The sequence below is a fragment of the Aphelocoma coerulescens genome, chromosome 1, assembly GCF_041296385.1.
Source record: "Aphelocoma coerulescens isolate FSJ_1873_10779 chromosome 1, UR_Acoe_1.0, whole genome shotgun sequence".
NCBI classification, from domain to species: domain Eukaryota; kingdom Metazoa; phylum Chordata; class Aves; order Passeriformes; family Corvidae; genus Aphelocoma; species Aphelocoma coerulescens.
The window spans coordinates 113,469,819-113,493,010 of record NC_091013.1 but is presented as its reverse complement, the minus strand read 5'-3'; the positions used below and the strand labels follow the sequence as shown (position 1 = coordinate 113,493,010).

General features: G+C 38.5%; 1 protein-coding gene across 18 annotated transcripts in view; it reads right to left on the bottom strand.

Annotated features, from left to right (window-relative positions):
- The window catches only part of CADM2 (cell adhesion molecule 2), a 589,213-nt gene that overhangs the window by 539,847 nt on the left and 26,174 nt on the right, over positions 1-23,192 (bottom strand). For 6 of the 18 annotated variants that reach the window (XM_069024930.1, XM_069025021.1, XM_069024950.1 and 3 more), the window contains exon 1: positions 13,935-14,200. The exons of 1 other annotated variant lie outside the window; for it this stretch is intronic. Coding sequence is in view for 1 of the 17 variants with exons in the window: in XM_069024974.1 (XP_068881075.1) it covers positions 13,935-13,955 (21 nt within the window). In the remaining 16 variants the exon portion in view is untranslated. Of the gene's footprint in view, positions 1-13,930; positions 14,205-14,801; positions 15,149-23,192 lie in introns of those variants that run through there. 11 more of the 18 variants (XM_069025004.1, XM_069025012.1, XM_069025115.1 and 8 more) reach the window with 6 other exon arrangements.

Genomic DNA, 23,192 nt, shown 5'->3' with positions numbered 1-23,192 from the left:
CTTCTGTAGCCAAAAGATGATTCAAAAACTGTAAGAAGATAAATGGGGGCCAACCTCACCACACTAAGCCAAATTTGTTTAACGACCTTTTATATACATGAGGTAGCACCTTAACACATATTTGGTAGAGCAGAACACTAAGTTCTCTCCTATCTCAGTGCTTCACTTACTGATCATTCCAACAGAACCTCAGGAACCTCTTTTTGATAAGGAAAAAAAAATCATTTTATAATGTGATAAATAGATCTGCTCACTATTTATAGTTTGGGGATGCTGTAAATACTGTGAGCAAGATTGCACAGATTAACATCAAACATCTCTTAGCAGAGGGTTACATTTCACAGCTCTAACAAGAATCAAAGTCATCAAGAGGAAAGAAAATTATGTTATTTAATTTCGCTTTAAAATAAAATTCCTTAAGGATCTACCTGGGGACTATAAACAGCATCATGAATTGTGAAAGCCTGTAGCCTGAATGCATTCTTACAGCAGATGATGCTCCACACTATTCAAAATAAAACATTAGACACATTTGGGAGTACTTCCCAAACAGCATGGTTCCTTCTCAAATAGCAGCCTACCTGCTTCCATGGAATTCAAAATTAACAAAGTTCCCACTAATTCAGTAAGGGCTGCACATAACCCAGCAGAGTCTCAGCTCCAAAATTATTTATCAATCTATTTGATCTCGAATTTCAAAAAACTTTGAGAATTCCAACAAGTACATCTCAGCAAAGCAAGACAGTACAAATATACTTTAGCAGGAAGGTCTGGCAAGCTTAATCACCAAGACAGACACCTCAGTCATTACCCAGGATCAACGCAAAATATACAAAATGCCCTCCAAAGCTTCTGTGCAAATGTAGCAATAAACCATGACAAACTTCTGCCACAAAACTACTCTTTCAGGACCAAATTAATTGGTCAGAAGAATGTTACTAGGATTCCTGTGTGGAAGAGTAGATCAAATTGTATTGACTACCCATGCCATATCAGCTTCCACTCCAAATAAAATATATTAACACCCTTTTATTCAGGAAGTAAAATCCACATTTTGCTTTGCATTTATGCAAAGAATACCCCAAACACTGAAAATCCTCTCAGGTCTGCATTTCTATCCAAGACAAGGACTGACAGGGAAACAACAAATATATTCTTATTAGCTACAGTTCTCATCCTTGACCAAGAAAAAAATCAAATATACATTTTAAGCCCATACAGTATTTTTTTTTTAAAAAAGTTATTTGAAGAACTCAAAATGAAAAATTCTCTTTGCCTAAAGGAGTCCTCTAACAAGGACAAAGTCAGTTCTATGTTTACAGAGGTACAAGGATGGTTCTGTAACCCAGTAAATCTGTTGCTGGCACTAAAGGAAACAAGTTTTAATGTCAGTGAAACCACAAAAACAAGTGACAAAACGTGAAAAAAAAACCCCACATGCATCTAGTTCAGCTCAAGACTGGAAATGAGGCAGAATATATGGAAACCTTTTACATATGCTTTTTAGACCAAGTCCAAGTATGTTTGCTTTGCTTCAGATTCTTTTTTCCCCACTAATAGTTTCTAATAAGCTAACCTGTATTTTCTGCATCACCTAGTTAGGAATTTTTACAGAAGCTGATAATTCTGAAGACAGAGGTCATATGGAATTGTAAAATATTAACTTGAATTACTTCTAAGTAAGTAGCTTTTAGACTCAACCAAAACCCAATTGTATTCTTTCAACTACCTGTGAAGCTTATATTGTTCCTAGCTTATATTAATTTTATCAGCATAGCTTTAAAAGTCACCTGAAAAAAATAGCAACACGTCAAGTATTTTCAAAGATATTAGCTATGTTGTTTCAAATGCTGTAGCAAAATTCATTTTCAAACACCCTGAAAACTACCAAAAAAGCAATACATTTAACACTGCCTAATGAGTGAAGAAGCCTTAGAAAGTCAATGTGCATGTCAGAGCTGCTCACAAACGAGAGAGACCTTTCACACCACGGAGCTTGTTTCCAATCCCAGCACTGACAGTCTGCCTGAATCGAAAACAGCAGGACAAATAATAATTGGCTATCTGCTTGCATATTAATGACGAGTATGCCAGCTACAAAAGTGAAACCGTGTTATTTCAACCCCAACAGTAGATAAAGTTACAGTATGTTTAAAGCCTGACAGTTTCAGCAGCTGCAGAACAGCACCAACACTGCAGATGCTGCGGAGCACACCAGAACAGCGCTGACTGGCACCACTGAACACTGCTTCAGAAGCTCATAAAACATTCCCAGATAATGACACATATTTTCTTCCTGCAAATTCAAACAGCTGGTTCTCACTGATACACAGCTTTGTCAGTGCCAAGTTAAAGAAATCCTGCACATGATCACAGGGAAACTCTGCTTTCACCATCCCAGTCAGGAAAGCAAACACACACACACTGGGTCTACCTGCCACAAATCACAGAATACTCCAACTTGGAAAAACCCACAAGGATCATCAAGTCCAGCTGTTAAGTGAGTGGCTCACACAGGGATAAAACCCACAACCTTGGCATTATTAGCATCATGCTCAAACCAAATGAAGCCTTTAAGATCTGCCTTTCCTCTAAGAGTGTTCCACTTCTGCACAAGGTGCCAAAACTTCACTTAGTCCCTAACAGAGCCTGTAACTTCATCAATAAGCACAAAAACAAACATTTGAAAAGCATCTAGACTTGATCTGCACACAGATCATTAAAACTAAATGTGCTAACAACATTAGATCTAGGCAGTTAACAGTTTCTTTTGTTATGGAGTGGGGGAGAGGTATCCTGTTTGTGGCTGATGCTTCTGGAGTTCAGAGAAGGATGTCCCCCTAGCAACCTCCCTCTCATCTTAATTCCAGAGTGAAACTTGAAGTACATTAACCATTATGAAAGTATCTGCCAACTTCTGTCCTCTCTCTGACCATGAGTATCATGACAGAGAAAGAAGACAGTGACATCACAGGCTTTTGTTTGGTATAAAAATCCATCCTTTCCTTTGTTTCCCTTTCATGGCGCTGCACCTACAACATCTATTACTTAAAAATAAGTAAATAGTATTTTGTCTCTCCATAATCTTAAATATTCAGAATGGTTTCAGAGGAAGCAGTGGATGGCCATAACTATCAGCACTTTAGCAGTTTCTTTATAACTTCAGCAAAGACCTCTTCCATTGACTGTGGCGTTTTTTGACTGACTTATAACCAAAAGAACAAATAGAGAAAAGGGGTTGCTTTCAGACTGCAAAAAAACTATCACTCTCACTAGGTTGTAATGAGTGTTCTTTCCCACTTAGAGGGACTAATGTCAACTTTAAAATAGGCATTTTACCTTTTCAGGGGGAAACACTCAATTACCTCTTGCTTCTACCATGACCACCATATCTTGTCCTGCGACAATTTTAGTTTTGATGACATAAGCAAGCTCATCCCCAGCTATCCCCCTATTCTTCATAATGCAGAGAGGTTACAGAATGTACAATATTATCTGAAGTGTTACTGAGCATACCAGAAAAGCCTCCCTTTCACTGGATATGGCACAAATTAATCTCTCAAAGTGAAGACACTGGTTATTTCAGAATTCCTTCCATCTATGCATACCCAGTCCATGCATCAACTTAGTGAGCCAAAACCAACATGCTACACATATTTTACAGAATAATCTTAATGAGTGTGAAAAAGCACGAGTTATTTAGGATCAAACTGTGAAAGAAAAAATTACTTGGGATTATATCTATTGAGTTCAGTTGTGTTTTTTACATAGAAGTAAAGCAAGTATTCACAAATATTTTCAGTGAAACAAAAGCATCTGGCTATGATAAAGTAGATTCAGATTTATCTTCCTATCCCCTTATAACTTCTCCTTCCCTCACTTCATGGTAACCTATTAGGAAACTGGTCACTAAAGAATAGGAGAAACCTAAGGACTGATGCAGATGAGAAGTCCTTTCACATGCTTATTAGCATTCCAGACAGAGCATAGGAATCCTCAGCATGACCTGTTGTGTTTTTACAATCCTCTAAAAGAAAGCAGTCAGCATTTCAAGCCTTTCCAAAAGCTGTTTATAATAAAACATGTCAAATATCTTAATAAATTTTCCAGCCCTGTGTAAAAATTCTTCTCAACAGTGCATACAGTAAGCACATCAAAGACAACAGTTAGTGGTGCAAAGGTTATTCTGTTTCTTTTCAAGGCAGTACTTTTTCCCATTTATGAATTTTTCCTGTCTGCAAATTAAGTCAATGACCTAAAAGATAAAGAATCAAAAGGCTCAGATTTTTATCTCAGGCTTTCTTACAAGCATCTGCTTAGGGGGAAAAAAAAAAAAAAGTCTTTATTTGTTTGACATCATTCAAGTGTTAAAAAGAAAAACAGCAACATTTGCTTTGCAAGGTGAACTGAGTACAGAGTTTGCTAGTATCATTCTGAGCTTTAGAGAGCCAGAAAGTTAAGTTGAAAATTAATAAAATTGGCCTTAAAACCTTTAGAACATTCCATCTGTGTGGAGACAGAGCACAGCAAAGGTACTGCAGTGGCATAACTGTGGGATCAGAGTCAGATTAAGACTCTTGGCAGCTGCCAGCAGAAATGAAATGCCCCTTTCAACACAATAAACCAGCACATCTATATATTTTCTTAAAACCAGGATATTTTAATTTAACCTGTTCAGTCACATATCTGTGGAAAAACAAAGCAAATTCACATTATAGCAAAAATAAATTTGCAATCCATAGGAGATTTGGCTATCCGTGAAACACTATTTCCTTTCCAAAAGGCAAACTGATTAAAGACAAAAACGGGTATTATTTGTGATATCTGCATGATGATGAAGGTGATGCTCTTTAGTAACTGGATTTAAACAACTAACTCATTTCATGTAGGCCATTAGACAGATGGTCACAACTTTCAATCACATCCAGCCTCATGGCAGTTCAAACTCATGACCAAGAGGTAAAAAGCTTTGTATGCCATTAATAATCTCCATGCCATCTGTTCTCCGTAAATGGAGACACTCTAGGACGATTCTCAACATATTTTTTATTACAATATTTATTTCAAGTCTTTCCAGCAGCTCGCTATTTACCACATCAAGTTCTCTTCATTTGCCAAATATTAATTTGTCTCAATGGAATTAGCTATGGAAACACATGAGCTGCTTCTAGTGAACAAACTTTAACTGGCATAGCACCCTAGAACTGAATGGCCTTTTCCATGCCTTAGTTGAGATGTATTGTTCAAGAGCTTTTTCAAAATTTTAAATAAAACATCACTTACATTTTGCTGATCTGACAGATGTGCTACATTTCAACACACAAATTCTGAAAAATGCTTTAATAGGAAAACAACTGAAATTAAACCATTGTGCTAAATACCCTCAACAGCTCATATGGATTTTAACTTCCTGATGAGGTGACCTTGGCCAGCTACCAGGCACCCACCCAGCTGCTCTCACTCCCCCTTCTCATCAGTGGAAAAGATAAAATGGAAAAGCTTGTGAGTCAAGATAAATTCAGGGAGATGATTTACAAATTAGTATCACAAAGAAATAGACTGTTCTTGGGGAAAATAATTTATTACCAAATAGAGTTGCACAGTGAGAAACGAAGACCAAGACTACACCACCTTGCCCTGCTCTGCTCCCCCATTCCTGGCTCCTCTATCTCCACCCTCCCTGCACAGCATGGACAGCAGCTAAAGGCCAGTCCCCAGCTCCTCGCTCCTTCCTCCTCATGCCTTTCCCTGGCTCCAGCATGGGACCCTTCCACTGGCTGCAGTCCTTTGGGATAAAAATATTCCTCTGGGGGCCCTCCACGGCCTGCAATGGGGGGATTTGCTCTGCTGTGGTCTTGTCCACAGGCTGCCAGGGAATGCTTGCCTCACCACACTTTCAGTGGGAACTGCAGAGGAATCCCTGCTCCTGCAGCTGGATCTCCTGCTCTCCCTGTCCCCTTGGGGCTCTCAGGGCTGTTTCTCACTTTTTTCCCCTTCACCACCAGGCAGTGCTGCCCTCCCTTAACCCAGCTGTCCCCAAGGCATGACCACTGTGGCTGGAGTTCAGCTGTGCTCTGGGTGGGGGGTCAGCTTGGACCAGCTGTGTCCAGCACATGGCAATCCTGGCCACCCAGCAGCCCCTGGACACCCACACCCTGTGTGCTGTGACTCAGGCTCCTATGTCTCATGTCACCAGCTCAACCTTAAGTTTTTCAGCATTTCTATAAGACTAAAAACTCAGCCCAACGAGAATGAAGTGATATTGAAAGTGTAGTGCTTCATTGTTTCCCTGTTCCTTCTTTTCCTTTCTCGCCAAGCTTCCACAGAAGTTCACCACTGGTAGCTTTTTCCATGGATAGGAACATTTTTTCCCATGGCAACGCCACCTCTAAGCCTGAAGAAGTCTGAGGTGCAAACCACTGTGCTGTTCCCAGGTGGCAGAAGGACAGGCTGTCCCCAGCCCTGTGGAGAGGCAGGGACCCAGCCTGGCAGTGCCAGCTCCCCAAGGCACTCAGGGTCACAAGTAGGCAAAAAAGGACTGCAGGGCAGCTCTGACACACAGAGGCTCATCAGAACTAAATACTCCACTAACAGAGGGTTTAACTCCACACAGCCTTTTCCTCTCTGCTGGCAGGCATCTGAAGTCCTGATTAAGAAGGCTGACAGATCCTAGTGCCATAATCCACAGATGCTGGCAACAAAAGCAGAGGTAGGGCTTTCAGGAAAACACAGCCACTTCCACACACTTCCAGATCTGCACAAGTGTTGCAATGAGGTAGGACTCTCCTTCCCTAGTTGTCTTTTCCCCGTTATCTCCTGTTATTCCTTGGAAAGTAATTTCTTAGCAATTTCGGCATGTTGAAAACTACGACACCACTTTAAGAACTGGCCGAAGCAAATTAAAACAAAAATGAAACCCCAGAACCATGCATCCAGTACAAAAAGGTTGAAAAACTGCCCACTGGGAAGAAGCTGAGGAAAGTGACAAAGAGGTTTTCCTGGATTTATGTCAAAGAAAGCAAAAGACCTCTCTACAACCAAAAGCAATATCAATATATGTCCAATATCAAACAACTTAGACAAAATGTATCTTCAGGACTGAAATGTACTTTGCCCCCACACCATCCAATCATACACCAGTGAAAAGGCAGGGAAACTAAAGAAAGACCTTTAACTTCAATGAACACACTTGTTTTCCCAACTAGCCTCCCCGATTTCATGTTAAAGTCCCTGCCATTTTTTGCCTCACCAACTTCTCAGAGATTACTTTCCTTGAGAAAACCTCTGTGGAATAATGAACGCAATGCAATCTTGCATATATGGGGAGAGCAGAGAAAAAAGTGATTATCAAAAAAAAGTGCAAAGTGGTAGAACATCGCGAAGGAAAAAATAAATCCACACACACTCTGCTTCTTATAAAGAGAGTGAGGTATAGAATTTTTCATTGAGTTTGAAAACGAAGCAGTATGAAATATAACCATCTACTATTTGACTGCTTGTATTTTAGGTTAGAGTTTTGCTTTCCAGAAGAGGTAATACACTAGATAAATAAATCTCAACAATTTTGTGTAAAATCCAGACGTATACATTTGTCATGATTTCTTCTTTTTTGGAATGGGCAGTATAGCTTCTTGAAAAAGCTTATTTAAATCACTTTTCATAATATTTTAGAAATAGCAGATGTTTTCCAAAAGGCTGGCAAACACAGAGAGACATGGCCATGATGCAGACCAGGGGCCACAGTCCTGCTACACAGTCAGATGTCCTGTTATAAAGCTAGGTGAAAGGAATGGAGAAACAGAGCAACACTACATCCTCATTAACCCACCTTCATATCACCACTTGATCTTCCAAATAGAAGCTGTGGAAACAGTGAGCCTACTTGGGATTATCCTTCGTGGTACAGCTTCAAGAATTCATATCTGGAGTTCCAGCATAACTTTTCTAATAAGCAGGTGTGTGCACCACATACTCTCACAGGAGATAAAGCTCCTGTTCAGAGGCTGTGACAAATCTTTTACACAAAACCAGTTTTTGATGGTTCTTTCTTGTGCGATTGCCAGTCCCCATTATGTTTTGTATTTCAAGACTTTCCCCCTTAGTACAGTCACTGCAGTTTTTTCCTGTTCTTATCCTCACAGAACTCTGGTAGGGAAACACAGAAGCCACCAAATAGGCTTAGAAAAACAACACACCACCTTTCCTGATGTAAATTCAGACCTCACAACACTACCCACACAACTGAATTCAGCAGTTTTATCAAGCTACCACCTTTTGGAAAACAACTGGCCAGAGCTAAGCAAACACCTGCCTGTACTGGGTTTGCATGGCAAGGTTTTGGTAGCCAGGGGTGCTACAGGTGTGGCTGCTCTGGGAAGCTGCCAGAAACTTCTTCCCCCATGTGTGACAGAGCCAGTGCCAGGCAGCTCCAAGGCAGACCCACTGCTGGTCAAGGCTGCACCCATCAACAACAGCAGCACCTCTGAGGTAACAGACTGGAGAAGGAGGGGGAAAACCTGCACAATAGAATCAGCAGTGGGAGAGGAGTGAGAATGAAGAACAACTCTGCAGACACCAAGGGAAGGAGGGGCAGGAGGTGCTCCAGGTGTCAGAGCTGAGATTCCCCTGCAGCCTGTGGTGAGACCATGGTGAGGCAGCTGTGCCCCTGCAGCCCAGGGAGGATTCACAGGGATGCAGAGATCCACCTGCAGCCCATGGAGGATCCCACACCCAGAGCAAGTGGATGACCAAATCAGGTGGAAACACAAGAGACAATGGGAATAAGCTGAAATAAAGGAGTTCCAAACTGGCCATAGTGAGAATCTCTCTCCTTGTGAGGGCAGGCAGGCAGCAATGCAGAAAGTCTGTGCAAACTCAGTCCTTGGAGGCTTTCAAGCTCCTACTGGATCAAGAGCTGAGTAACCTGGTCAGACATTACAGCTGATGCCGCTTGGAAAGCAGGAGGATGGGTTAGAAATCTCCACAGGAACATTCCAACTGGAAATATCCTATCCTGTGCAAGCATATTAGAAATTGCATGTATACAATCATTTTTTTCTCAATTGACTATCATCTATCCATTAACTTGCAATTAAGTCTCTTGCAATACCGGAGGAGCAGCACATTTTAAGTATGATTAAATACAGCAATTTCTTATTTACAAGTATTAAAAAGCCCTGAAATTACTGACTGAAGTGACATCCTCTCTTAGCTAGTGTCATTGAAGTAGTGAAAGTGAACAAGAAATATTCAATTGTTTCTTTTTTAAATTTCCCAATTTTTGTGTTTTGTTTTTTTTTTTTTTTTTTTTTTTAAATCAAAGTATTTGCAAGTAACTATGACCAGGCCAATTTAAACTTCAGAATTCCCAAACTTGAAAATCAATTAAACTATTTTTTTTTTTGTAATTAAACAGATTACAGTAGAAACATCTGCTTCAACTGGACGTTTTCCAGAGTATTTACAATTCAAATGTAGCTGCATTGTTTAAATAAAGAAGTAGAAATAATAAAACAAAATAAGAAAAAAAAAAAAAAAACAAAAAACAACCAGTAATCAGAGGAGAACATGTCCAAGTCTTTACTTATGCCTGATCAAATGAAAACCTAATTTAACTGCAAGTATTAGGTGTTGAAATACACCTTCAGCCACTGTTTGAAATTCAAAGCTGCCAGCCACTCTTACCACTGGAAAAATTAAGCATTTCTTCAAAGATCTTCAAAGGCAGAAAGAAATAAAATTATAAGGTGAAATGTAAGCCATTGTCATATTTCAGAAGTATTGAGTTGGTAGGTAATCCTCTTTCAGATGAGCTCCTCTGTCCCCATTCCCTTGTAACTCCACATCAACTTAGCCACTGTAAGGTACAGAAGGAAGGAATTCCATCCCTCCCTTTAATTCCATTTTATTCATTTCTGCTGCTGTGCCACCTACGCTCTGACTGCCGGCTTCTGGGCTGTGGAAGGGATCCAGACACAGAATAACCTAGCAGAATGATTAGCTTTAATCTGCAAGTTCTCAGATCCCTTGCTATCAGAGAGACACTTCTTCTGGCCTTGCTGTTGGACTACCAACCAAAAATTTTTCTTAAAAAAAACCCAAAACACTGTACTTGGAAAAAAAAAAACAAAAAACGCTTATGTCTATGAATGTAGTAAAAAAAAATGAAGCTTTATAGATAACATTTTGCAAGCTTTCATGTTCTATTTTAACTCTGTATTTATTTGGATGGCATTTGCTCTTCCAATGAATGCAAGAAAACAAGAAACAGGTATTTTTCCACATTTAAAACTTGAAGCATATATACAAAGTAGTAAATTTTCTCACCCAGCATTTGATGCTCTGAAAATTCAGTTATCCTGCTTGTATACACTAACAGATCTAAACCAAGCACCTTTAAATCAAAGAAACCACTAAAACAACCAGCAGTGATAGGTTTAAAGACCTCCAAACTACTATTCAGGAGAAGGGGAAGAACTGTTCAATTAAAATAAATAATTTTCCAAGGGACTATTTTGTACCACAACACAACAGTGGCAGCCAAGAAACAATGGCTAATAAACACTTCATATTATAATTTGTCTTTGAAGCAAAGGCTGCCAGATTCTGAACTTACATATTTAAAACCCTAAACCATGCACCAAATCCAGACATGCATCTAAATGAGCCTCCAAGGAACATACATGTCAGAATTACATAGCTATGGTATTAGTACATTTGACAGTCTGAGATAAGTATGATCCAGGGCTCTCACTGCAGAAACAAAGCTTGAGTTGTACAAGGTTTTACTGCACATGTACTAAAATGCCCACCTTTAAAGAAGGAAGTTTAACAAACTCAGAAAAAAACCCCATCACATATTAAATAGTTCATGCCTAAAATATTATATAAACAAATAGAGCATCACTGAGTACTGCTGTAAATACTGCACTCATTAGCTGAAATAAGGAGCTTAAAACCTCTTGCTTAAAACCTAAAGAGTTATTAGAGAGGAAGTATTTTGCAATATAATACAGTATTTTCAAAATCCCTACCTCTATTGAATAAAACAAGTCACTCTGCTTGAGAAGTGATTTCTTTACAGCTCTGAGGTGGAGAAAAATGTAGGTGATAGTAAAAAGGAGCTAATGACAGAATACATTAAGAGAGTTCTTCACATCTTAATGTATGAAGTCACTTATATTTTCTACTGAATTTCTCTGAATCTTCCACTGGTCTTTTATCAGAATGTCAAAACTTAGTCTGGTGAATGACTGGGAGCAACACCAGTTTAACTTCAGTTCCTGCTGCCAGCTGAATCCTTAATAATTGGCATAGATTAACTTTGAGCAGCAGAGGTTGTAATGCAAAGAGAAGCTCTGACAACTACATGTGGAAGGAAAACAAATGAAAAGTACCCTGCTATTCTAAGTAATCCATTTAAAGTAATCCAACTCAAAGTTTGACAGAGCCACAGGGAGAAAGCAATGTGAATTGCAATAGGTGTCTAAGCACTCAAAAGCAGAACTGTCCATGTGACATACTAGCTCTTACAGGTAGAAACAGACCTCACTTGAAGTTGCAGTGATTTTTAATTGAATTTATTGAGTTGTTTATTTGCTTTAATGCATTTATTTTCACTTCATATTTATTCTCAGCTTGATTTACTCCTTGATTTCAGACAAACTATTGTCTCAAATGACAATTTTTGAAACAAAGTGGACTTTTTTGTAGTTAATTCTTGTAGCAGTTTTGTGACACCCTTCCACAACTTGTTCTTTTCAAATATAGCAACAACAAGCCTCAAACACAAAACTCGATTTCTGAAGGCATCTACCTAGAAACCAGCACCACTACAGGACTACCTAGACTGACCCATTACTTTTGGGAACAACATAAGGAGATTGATCAGTTTATAAGAAAAGACTAAAGTATTTTTAGCTTGCAACTGAACGAACTTCAGCCTGGACATTCAGTTAGGACTATTCTGCAGTATTCACAGCAAACATTTCTTAGAGAGAAACTTCTTTGCTGCTGCTGCCTGTGAAACCTCCCTCTGCAGGGAGCTGCTAAAGCTCAATCCAACAGGCATGGCAGCACTGCTCACGTTCAGCTGGAACAGCTGTGAATCCCTGCTTGCACAGACACAGCTCTCACCCAGCACAGAGCAGCATCACAGGCAGCCAGGGAAGAAGCTTGATACCAAGAGGAAGTAGCAGGTTCTTCCCAAATTGAAGCACACCTAGTTAAGTTTAAGAGAACTCAGGCAAAACTTTTCCCAAGCTAAACACTAAGAAATAGAAGGAAAAGTTAAAAGGTAACATCATCTTTTAGTTTAATTATGTTCTACTCCCTTTAATTCTGCATTAATTTTACATGTTTGTGCATCCAAGCTGCTCAAAGCAGCACATCTGCATGTTTTAAAGAGCAGCAACTTTTTTTTGCAGCTGTACACTCTTCCCAGCATTTTCTGAGCATGCACCAATCATGACAGAATCCAAGCTTTTTTTTTTCCAATAATTACAACAAAATACAGAGTTACTCTTTACTCATTGTGCATTGTCAGCTTTTACAACACAATTCAAACAGTCCAGCCTAGAATGGATTTTGGCAGGCAGATATGAACATATTTCCTCTGACAGCATTAGCTCTGCCCACTGAGCACATGGACAATGTCAGACCAAAAGCAGTAATTCGTGCTGAAAATCAGGATACATCAGCTTAAACATCGATTGCTTACAGCTGACTTTAGGAGCAGGGAAAGTCTACCTCATCTCTGCCCATAATATACATCATGGAATTAACTACACAACCCAGTACAGGACGTAGTAACTCAATTTATGCAGTGTTGCCTAAGAAAAAAAGTATATAAGAGATACTAATCAAAAGTACTGGTGCTGAGTTTTAAATAACTGAAAGCTTTTCTAAAATCTCTTTGTGAAGAGGGAAACAGTCCTTGCACTGCATTACCGGAAGAGGCCTGAAGGTACCATGCAGACTGAATAAGCACCTGTTCTCAATAAGGGATGGTGTTGGGCCTGTTATTCTCGCTGTTCAGTGAACAGGACTCCATGGAGATCATATTCCTGCTTTTCCCACATCAGGTGGGACTCTCTCACTGATGTCTAGAGCCTTTTGCATAACCAGTCATCTCTTCAGAGGTGCAATACAAAGCTTAACAAACATTAAACCAAAAATAAAAAGCTATCATATAAACATTTAGGTTGGAAAACACCTCCAGAATCATCCAGCCTGACCATTAACCTAACACTGCTAAGTACACCACTGAACCATGTCCCTGAGCATCACATCGACAATTTTCTGAACACTTCCAGGGACAGGGATCCCACCACCTCCCTGGGCAATCTGTTCCAATGTCTGAGCAACCTTTCAGTGAAAAGCCTTTCTAACATTCAATCTAAACCTCCCCCAATGCAGCTTGGGTCTGTGTCCTCTTGCCCAACAGCTTGTTACCTGAGCACTTAGAATATAATTGCCTGTGTGTGTGGAAAATATCAGAGGAGCCTTTTCATTTATCTAACAACCAGAAGCTGCAAATACAGACAACAAAACAAAGAACAATGACAGCTAAAAACTAAAAGCTCTTTAGTCATCCTTGAAAATGACACACTCATGATACACTTTTAATTGAATTTCCGAAAAAAGTAAATTGTGACAATGCTAAAGCAAACCCAAAATGTACATACAAGATTTCCACAGGAAAAATTAAAAGCATGCTAAGCTTCAGTATCCACAGCTTACAGGTGGGAAACTGAGAAAAAGAGACTAATCAAATCACAGGACACAGAATACTCTGCCACTGCTGCTGTTTTGCAGTATGTACCACATAACTACTTTTTAAGTTTATCTGCCTTGGTAACACTAAAAAAACACAATTTTTAATAGCAGTTCAGCTACTTTTACAGATTTAAAGCTCAATATTTAAACTCACCAACCTCACTGGCAGAAAGCAGCATGAGCTAGGCTGAGCTGGGGATAAGTCCAACACAAAAGGTGCCTCCTGGGCAGAGAAAAGCCCTGAAGTGCCTGAACACGGTGAGCAGGGACACAAAATGATGGTCACAGGTGCCAGCAACGTATCCCTGGGAGTAGCAGGAAAAGGAAAGAGCTAAGAACAAGCAGGGCAATCCCACTGATATTTAGGAACAAGGCTGGAAACAGAGCAGGAGCAGGTTCCTGGCCTGAGCTTAAACAGAGCTCCATGGCCCAGGGGCAGAGGGTGTGGGTCCAGTGCCAGGTGATGCTGGTCAGGGTAATTAGGGCCTATTAGTGTCCTTGGGGCCCTGACAGATTTTTTTAGTTTATTGCACTCACCACAAATTAAAGTCAGTTTTTACAAAATTTGTTTAAATGGGTACCTTTCTGTCCACCAGGGTTTAATTAATATTGAAATAAAATGCCATTTTAAATACCTGAACAACCATTAAGCAGATGAACTACAAGGATTAGCCTTGAAAAAAAGTGTTTAACATATTTTTCTTGTCTTGTATCAACAACATTCCTGTTGGGCTTATTTTCAAGGAGCAAGGACACTTGACAAAAAAAAAAAAAAAAAAGGCAGCTGAAAGGAAGCTCAAAAGAGTTCATCTTTGCAGACAGAATAGAGGCAAATAAACTCTTCTATCTCCATGACTTTGATGTAATTTTTGAGTAGGTTAATCGAAACTGTAATTAAAATTGGGGTAGGAGGCTTAAAGATTAAAGTTTGACATTCCTGGGTTTTGTAATGGGGACTGATACTTCAGAAAGCTGTTGGGAGTCTTGTCAAGATGTCAAAAAGCCGTGGACAGGGGTGTACTTACACAAAAGGCTTTCAAAAATACCCCTTCCCCAGGTGCTTAAAGAAACAAAGCTGCCACCAGGTGTAAAATCCAGCAGGAGGAAATAACTGGCTAAGGAACAGGGCAGTAGCACATGGTCACAGTTCACAGCAGAGAGAAGTCACTGGTGGAGCTCTGGAAGGATTGATGCTGAAACTGGAGATACTCAATTAAGTGCTCTAAAATAGCAACTGGATGGTCCATTATTAAATTACCTCAAAGAAGAGATGAATAGGAAAGTAATCAAGTTTGCTGATTGAAGTCAGCTGTTGAAGATGACTGAACATGAACCAAATACCTAATTAAAGACAGAACATCACCTGTAACACAGGTATTCTCTTAATCATAATTTATCAGAGATTAGGATAATATTCCAGAGAACTTTCACCAAAGATACTCGCCTTGCTTTCACTTCCTTTCACCATCTTTTTTTTACTACTGTTGTTGGCACAACCAGTCTTACAATCTGTGTGGAAAAACAACCCACTGATTATGACTAGGAATTCACATCAGCTGGAGCATCACGAATTCCCAAGTGCCTAACCATTACAGTCATCTAGAAACATGCATGCTGTTTTAACAAAAAAATGTATTTAAAAATGGAAAAAAAAAAATGTCTCGCTTTGGGCAAGGCAGGCACCTAATTGCAGTGAGACTCTGCTTTTGCAACACTTAGAGAATTTCAAATTACTTGCATCATTTGGCTACTTATCCAATTCATTTAGACTTGGTTCGAATTGTATATATTAGTAAAGAGGTCACATTAGAATAACAGAGACAGCTATTTTAGCTGGTGTATTTACAAAACTGTTTCTGCCGTATTATTTTGTGGCAAATTCCACACTGTGAAGATTTCTGCTTCTGTAGTGCTTGAGCTGTCTGTGCTGACAACCTCTCCTGGTCTGTGAAAAGTCAGCACATCATAAACTTTCCTGTCCAAAGCAGACTTTTTGTCCTCCACTGGTCACTAAGATTGGAAAACTGCATCACTTATTTCATTGTGTTATCCCTTAAGCCTGTTGGAACAGCCTAAAGCTACTAAATTAAGGTGCAAGCTACTTCTTAGCCAGGATCAAATGAATGTCTTGATCAGCACCAGGAACTGATAATGGATCCTCAAGGTAGCCCAAACTATATTTTTCAGTTAAAAAGTTTAAAATCCCAGGAAAGATACTCCCACAAATGTTGAAGTTGGTAGCAATCCACCCCTCCAGCACAGTGTATTGCTTGCTGTGCAATACATCACAGCTTGCACAATAAAATCACATTTAAAATTACCTTCCTCTCTATAAAGTGCAGACAACAGTTGTTATAGAAAATAATTATTAAAAAAAAATTTAAATGGTTCCGTGGTTTATTAAGGGAACTGTAGGTCTATGCTCCTGATTGCTACATCAGGCAAAATCGCAGGGAGTATAAAGGGAGTAGAGTTAGTAAAATGTGTGGATAAATGTGATTTATATTGGAAGAGTCAACGTGGGTTTTTGAAGAAAAGCCTGGAAACATAATACAGTTCTGTGAGGAACAACAGCACAAGGTTAATGATGTTCCATCTAAGGAATTTACAAAGATTTTCAAAGGCTTTTAAACAAAGCCAAAATCATTCATTATGGGGTTTGGGTTTGTTGTGTTTTAAAAGGAAATCAGGCAACCACCTGAGATAACAAGAAAGGCATAAGCCACAGATTGTAAATCCTCACAATTCATTTCAAAACATGTTTAAAAAGGTCAATCAGGAGCAGTCAACACGGATTTACAAAAAGCAAATCATGCTCAACCAACCTAATTTCCCCCTGTGACAAAGTGACTGTCTATGCAGATAAGGAAAGCACAGTGAATGCAATGTACACTGACTTTTGGAAAGCTTTTGAATGTCTGACACAGCATTCAGATTTAAAAGCTGAGGAAGCCTTCCAGTTGACAAGTAAAAACTCTGAATTAAGTGACTTGAGAGATTCATCTGGCATTACTAACAATATACACAGGCATGGAATATTCTGTCCTGTTTGAACAATGAATTTATTACATTAGTTATAACATAAAAAACATTCTGAACTTTATAATGTACCACAAAGAAGCAGAGTGTCTCAATGGCAAAAAGCATACACATGACAAAAAGAAGAGCAAATAACTAGATATTAACCTGAGCATTAGAAGGCAGCACCAGAAAGAGCAATCTAATTCAGGAATTAGATTAATAGTCATTATTATCTCTCTCTCTCCTGTCTAAAATCCTTGTTTTCACTTATTAGCTGGATCTAGTTCAGAAAGCTTCAAGAAATGGAGGTAACTCGGTGGGCCCCACATTGGTGGGTTGGTTGGTTTGTTTGACGTGTTTCCTAATTCTCTGGAGTTAAACAAGAACATGGTTGGTTGGTTCCATCTGACACTTTACAAGAACCAAGGAAGAACGATGTCTAGCAAGCCAACTACATCAAATAGTAGGCAACCTGATTACCAATCTTTATGAAAGTTTAAAAACAATACACTTATCCAAACAGAGTGTTTTGACAGACCCGAAATGTGTTTTCTTTTGAGAATTTGTCTCTCGGGTATTTTCCATTTTCATCTGGAATGGGAAAAACAAAAACAACACTTTCCCATAGGACAAAATCAAATGTGAGCTTGGTTGTGTCTCTAATCAGATTTTTCAGCAATGAAGAAAAAAAAAGACGTGATGCCTTCCATCTCCTACTTCCCCACTATCAAAACAAAGTTAGACAGGGATAAACTAATATTCCCAGAAGAGAAAATATCTGCACCACTTGCCCAGCAGTCCTGCTGAAGCTCCATTTCAAGCACTGTCATTGATCCCAGTTGTCTAGACAAACTGGTGTACTGGTGTCTGATGGCCAGGTCCCCATGTCATCCTTCTCACAGCCATTTGGCTTTGGTTTCATGTAAGTTACTTGTTTACACACAATATTGGCCTTTTCTGGTACTAAGCACAGTTCCTACTTTCATAGCTAAATAGAGTTATTCTAGGCTGTGCCAAGAAGTTACAGCATGCTATTCAGTAAAATTAGAACAAACAGGAAAATTTGTCATCACATAAAATGCAGCACTAATTCATTTTTCATGACTGAAAAAATGTAATTATAGAGCATTTCTAATATAAAAGACTTTGTTGCATAAACTTAACACACAATTTGCAAGTTCCAACTAATTAAAAAAATATTTAGGAAGTGAATGGTTTTAGAATGTTGTATGAATTAAGGATATGAGAAGAGTGACAGAATATTCATTCATACTTATTTTTAATCAGCCAACTGGGATACCAAGATATTGTTTATGAGGGTTCTGAATACATCAAGATCAAATGGAATTACAAAATAAATATAATTCTAAAGCCACATCAGTCAGTTAGTGAAAGTCACCAATATCAACACCTAAAAAAGACTTAAGATTCAGTTAAATTATTTTAATTGAAACATAAATACTTACTGACAAATACTCATTGCTGAAAACATAAGAAAGAGAACAATAATGAAAATGTCCTTGGAATAAGCCCTCTGAGTTTAGTTCAGAAGTCCACTGACGGCTTCCTTTATCTAAATGCCTTGGCTAGAGAGAGGGTTTTTTGTAGTCAGGAGCCTTGTAAGAAAGGGAAGAATAATTCCCAAAGATAGGAATTTCTTCCTCTCAAAGGAAAATCAGATGAACTCTTCTTTCTCCCTCCTTTAAGTGATTCCAGCTCCATGTCCTTCCGTTGCACACAAGCCATGGTGGGCAGCTAACCTGTACAGAACACAAGTACTGAACCATGAAAAATTTCACAGAAATCTCACTTAAAACTGGTTTCTATTTTTTAGGCTGCTAGCACCTATTAAAAAATACCTTTACAAGCAAATTTATATTCCAATGAGTTAATCATGCAGCAATATAAGCCTGGAATATTCACTTTGGTGGTCGGAAGAAAAGAACTATTCCCTTACAGGAGGTTATATGGAAAATTAATTTGTTTTTCCTAACATATCAAGCTGTGGACTGAAATTTCAAATGCCATTCAGAACTGCCATTATCATAACTCTTATATTCTCTTGTTGCTTCTCTCTTTGTAAAAATATTACCCGGGGTTTGCATTGAACTGAGACAATTCTTTTCTCTAGCAGTGATGAGTATTCACACCACTTCATTTGGCAGGTATTATCTTTTTCAGGAAAAAAAAAAATAAAAGGAATCTGGAAGATGTATGATTTTGAGAGGACTATGAAGACATTATGAAGAACTACTCAAGTTCAAGCAAAAGAAAATGGTTAAAAACTTAAATCTTGCAAAAAGCATCTTTAATAGAGTCAGGTAACTATGGTACTTCAGAGCAATGTTACTCAGCATTTACACTGCAATTATTTAAGTGTCGTATCCAAGTCAGCAGTTAGGGTCCAGTCTGCATAGAGCATTCAGAGAAAAGAGCAATTTAAGAGCAGAGGATGCAATTTAAAGGAAAATATACAAATATATGAAGAGAACACTTCATGTCGTTCCACAGGTCTAGGAGGTTTAAGCATCTCTCTTGAGAATCTAACATTGTCAAATAAACAGGTCTAAAATTTTCCATCACTAGAAATTGAATTGTAAAATGAGGAACCTTTTTGTATCTCAAATAATCATCATAGAAAGCAGAAGGGAATGGGGTATTGCTAATCAACTACCATTTAAGTGGGATGTATGGAATCCCAAAAGTGCAGTGGTTTAAATAATCAAAAAATGGTAAAGTACAGACTCACTACCCAGACAGAAGGGTTTAAATCCATCCCGTCTCACCAAGGGAATATTAAGCTTTTTTATCAAGTGAACTAAGTTTTTACTTCACACTCTTATCAGAATTGTAACACTGAGTAGCAAACACATTATGACCTGCTGTTCTAGAGAGGGAATCCATGGAGCAGCTCTCTCCAAGCCCTCTGGTTAAAGCATTTATCTTAGACAGGTGACACCTGCCAGGAGCCCCTGATGACTGAGGGGGGAATCTGTGCTCTGATTTGGCATGAAAGAGATGATCAGATATGAAAGTGGTGGTCCTTTTGCTTGTACAATAGGAGATGTCTCGGAAGCTCATTTAGTACATCCTGATTTTCCTTCATACCAAGACTCCTGGACAAGTAACTACAGATCATCCCTCAGATATTTCCTCTCTACACCAGTGTTGCTCTGAGAATCTGGGCTTGAGTTTCTTGCCCAGAAAGAGGTGACAGCAGATTAAACCAAAAAGTATACTGATAACTTCCTGATGACTTTCATCTGGCAGGAAAGACACTTAGGGAACCCAGACAGCCAAGAATTTCTATAATATTATGTAGTGAATCATCAAAAGATGATGTCTGTAATCCTCTACATTAACTTTATGGGAGAATAGCAGTAAAAAGGGTTTACAATGGTGACTTAGCACTCAGACACATTACAAAGAAAAGAGACTGATTATGACAGCAAATTCTGTCTCCAAAGCCAAAATGCAAGTGCAACACAGAAGATAGAGAAAAAAAAAGAAAAGTGCAAATTCATTTTTTGCTTTGTGGAGAGCCTCAGTGTTTTAGTTCCTTAACTCATTTTCCCTCTATCAAACTAGGTACTGTTACTGCACTCACAGTTCTCTTCTCCCTCATGTCAATAAACTCAGTATTATTGGAGAAGGGAAAGAAAGAAACAAACAAGCAGATACTTAAGAACCAGTTTATAATCTATCAAGCCAAACTACAAGGGTGCTGTCCAGCGAGGATATTCCCCTTCCTACCCTGTTCTCTTGAAAAGATTAGCTCTTTCAAATTCTAAAATATAGATCACTAGAAAAAAATGAATGCCCATTGAAGTTACTAAAAAGTGAAGCTCAACACTCAATGAAGCAAAGCTATTTTTTTTTTTTTTTTGAGTAGAGATTAGGAATACAGACTGTATGGACAGTAATTCACAAAACTTCAATTCTCACTTCCCTGTAAGAACAGGAATAATTTTGTGCTCTGTTACAGAACATACATTTTCTGTAGCAACATCATATATTATTTTCTTTCAGAGAATAACTTATAAAATGTAATATAAATTGCATTACTTTGGAGAGACAGGCCAGTATCTCATTTTACACATCTGTAAAATGCTGCATTTCAATATTGCTTCTAAACAGAGCTGGTTATTTTCTAATGGATTTCTGGAAGATGCTAAATACTATCAAAATGTTTCAAAGGTGATTAACCTTTTAGGAAATCAGAAATTTCAGGGCACATTAGCTGGGGAGGTTGCCTTCCCCTGTTGGTAATTCTGCCATCACATCAGCAATTATTTATCAGCTCGTGTGAACTGGCAGGGAACACCTTTCTGAGCCCAAGTTTCCATGTCCCCCTTTCTCTGGAAGAAGGAACACGGACATCTGAGAGTTCCTCTGCTCAAGAGCACACAAAAGCTCAGAGCTGGAGCTTGGCATATAAAGACTTCCAGCTCCTGGCTGAAGAACTGGGAGACTTCTAGACTGTAGATAACTCTGAGCAAACTGCCTCAAAATGCCTCAAAAAGCCTCAAACTATTCAGCATATCACGTTTTTCCCATCTGCTGCACAACTGCTGCTCAATAAAGCTCCGACTGCTATCTCCTCCAGGTTTGGGGGTTTGCATGGCGTTTGGGTTTGTTTCTTTTTAAAAGCTATTTCCCATAATATTTTTTTTTTCAATTATTGTTCGATTTTTTAATCCTAAAAGCAAATCTGGGAAAAATAATTAATCTCAAATTGGGAAAACCAAAGCTTAAACAAAAAAAAATTTTTAAAATCCAAAACTTAAAAAAAAACCCTTCTAAAGTCAGCTATTTAGCGGTTTACAAATATTTCCCATCAATTAGAAATAAAGATGCCTGAAACTAGCACTGAAGATAAGACACAGTTATGTGGTTTAATATCAACAACTCTTTTCATAGAAGAAAAATCCTGAGATCGTGGCCTTTTCCCCTCACCTCCCAAGATGAAGACAGGAAACTTTGTTCACCCCTTCCCTGACTGCACTCTCTGTACTCACAGCTTGGCACCTTTTTGGACCAAGACACAGAAGCCTTTCTGGCCTGGGTGGAAACATGGACAGCATGTTATCCATAAAACCTGTCTGCATCCTAAATGACTCTCCACCATGCTCTGTCCAAAAGAGATTAATGAGACAGATTTCCCCTCTGTCTGCTGCTCTGCATGTTTGTGTTCCATGCTGAAATCGTGAAGAGCTTCAGGGCAGAATTAATAAAAATTGATTAAAACAAACTGGATCTCTATTTTTCTTCATTTGTGCCTAGAAAAATATGTTGATACATTACATTAAATTTCATTAGTAAAAGCCACAATTTAGGATGTGTTAAGTATTCTGATTAGTATTACTTTTTATTTGAATATTTTTTTATTCTTAATCTAAGATGCAGATCAACTTTCCTTTTTTTCCTGGGAATTCTAATAATAACTACACATTTTCTTAATACTCTTAGTACTGAAAGCATAAGAAGAGACTGGTAAGGAGTCTTCCATTGGGAAGATTAAAAAAATTACTTTGCTCATTAACTGGCACAAGCATTCAATCCATCAACTGAAAAGATGAATTAATGAGTAAATATTACACACAAAGATAAAAATCCAGGATCTCAGGAAAGTGGGGATATAGGGAAGGAAAACTATAGTCATATCTAAGTCTGCAGAGCACAGAATTGCAGAGTTCAAGCTGATGTAGTGGCTTATCCCTTCCACAGTAGATTTGTGAGATCAGATTTAAATCTGCTTTGCTGCTTTCCCCAAGGATTCCCAATGCCCAGCAGCAGCCAGAAGGTGCAGTTGGGATTCTCTGTACATTTACTTCTGACCACAGGGATTCTCAACAACTCCAGAATTCTCAGGTCTCCTGATTTTCCAGCCTCTAGGACTGTATGCTGAGGTAACAGGTATTTTACAGCCGTGCTGTTTCTAACAAGGCACTTTTTTTCTCCAAAATATATTTTGGCTTTTATTTAGCAAAAATTATCAAGTAGCATAGGCATTCTCCCTGTTCCCAGAAATAGCTTTGTCCCCTTTGTTATTTACAAATTCCTTACAGCCAAAGAGTGAAATTCAATAAATCAAGTGACAGTTGTGAAGCTGATCCCCGTGTTAGTGAGCACTTCAGTAATTAAGTATTACACACAGGTTTGACAATTTTTATTTGTTTTGATGCTTAACTTTTCAATGTCAGAAAAGGTTCAAAATTCTTCTCAGTATAAAGATACTGTGTGTACTTTTAGTGTATATATAGTATACTTTTTATTTTTATAAGCATGTCAACACTACTCTCATATTTAATATATCCATATTAGTTTACATGGACAAACATCTGTCCTTTAATTCCTCAGCCCAGCACACTTTCAAATAATTCCAGCTGCACTGC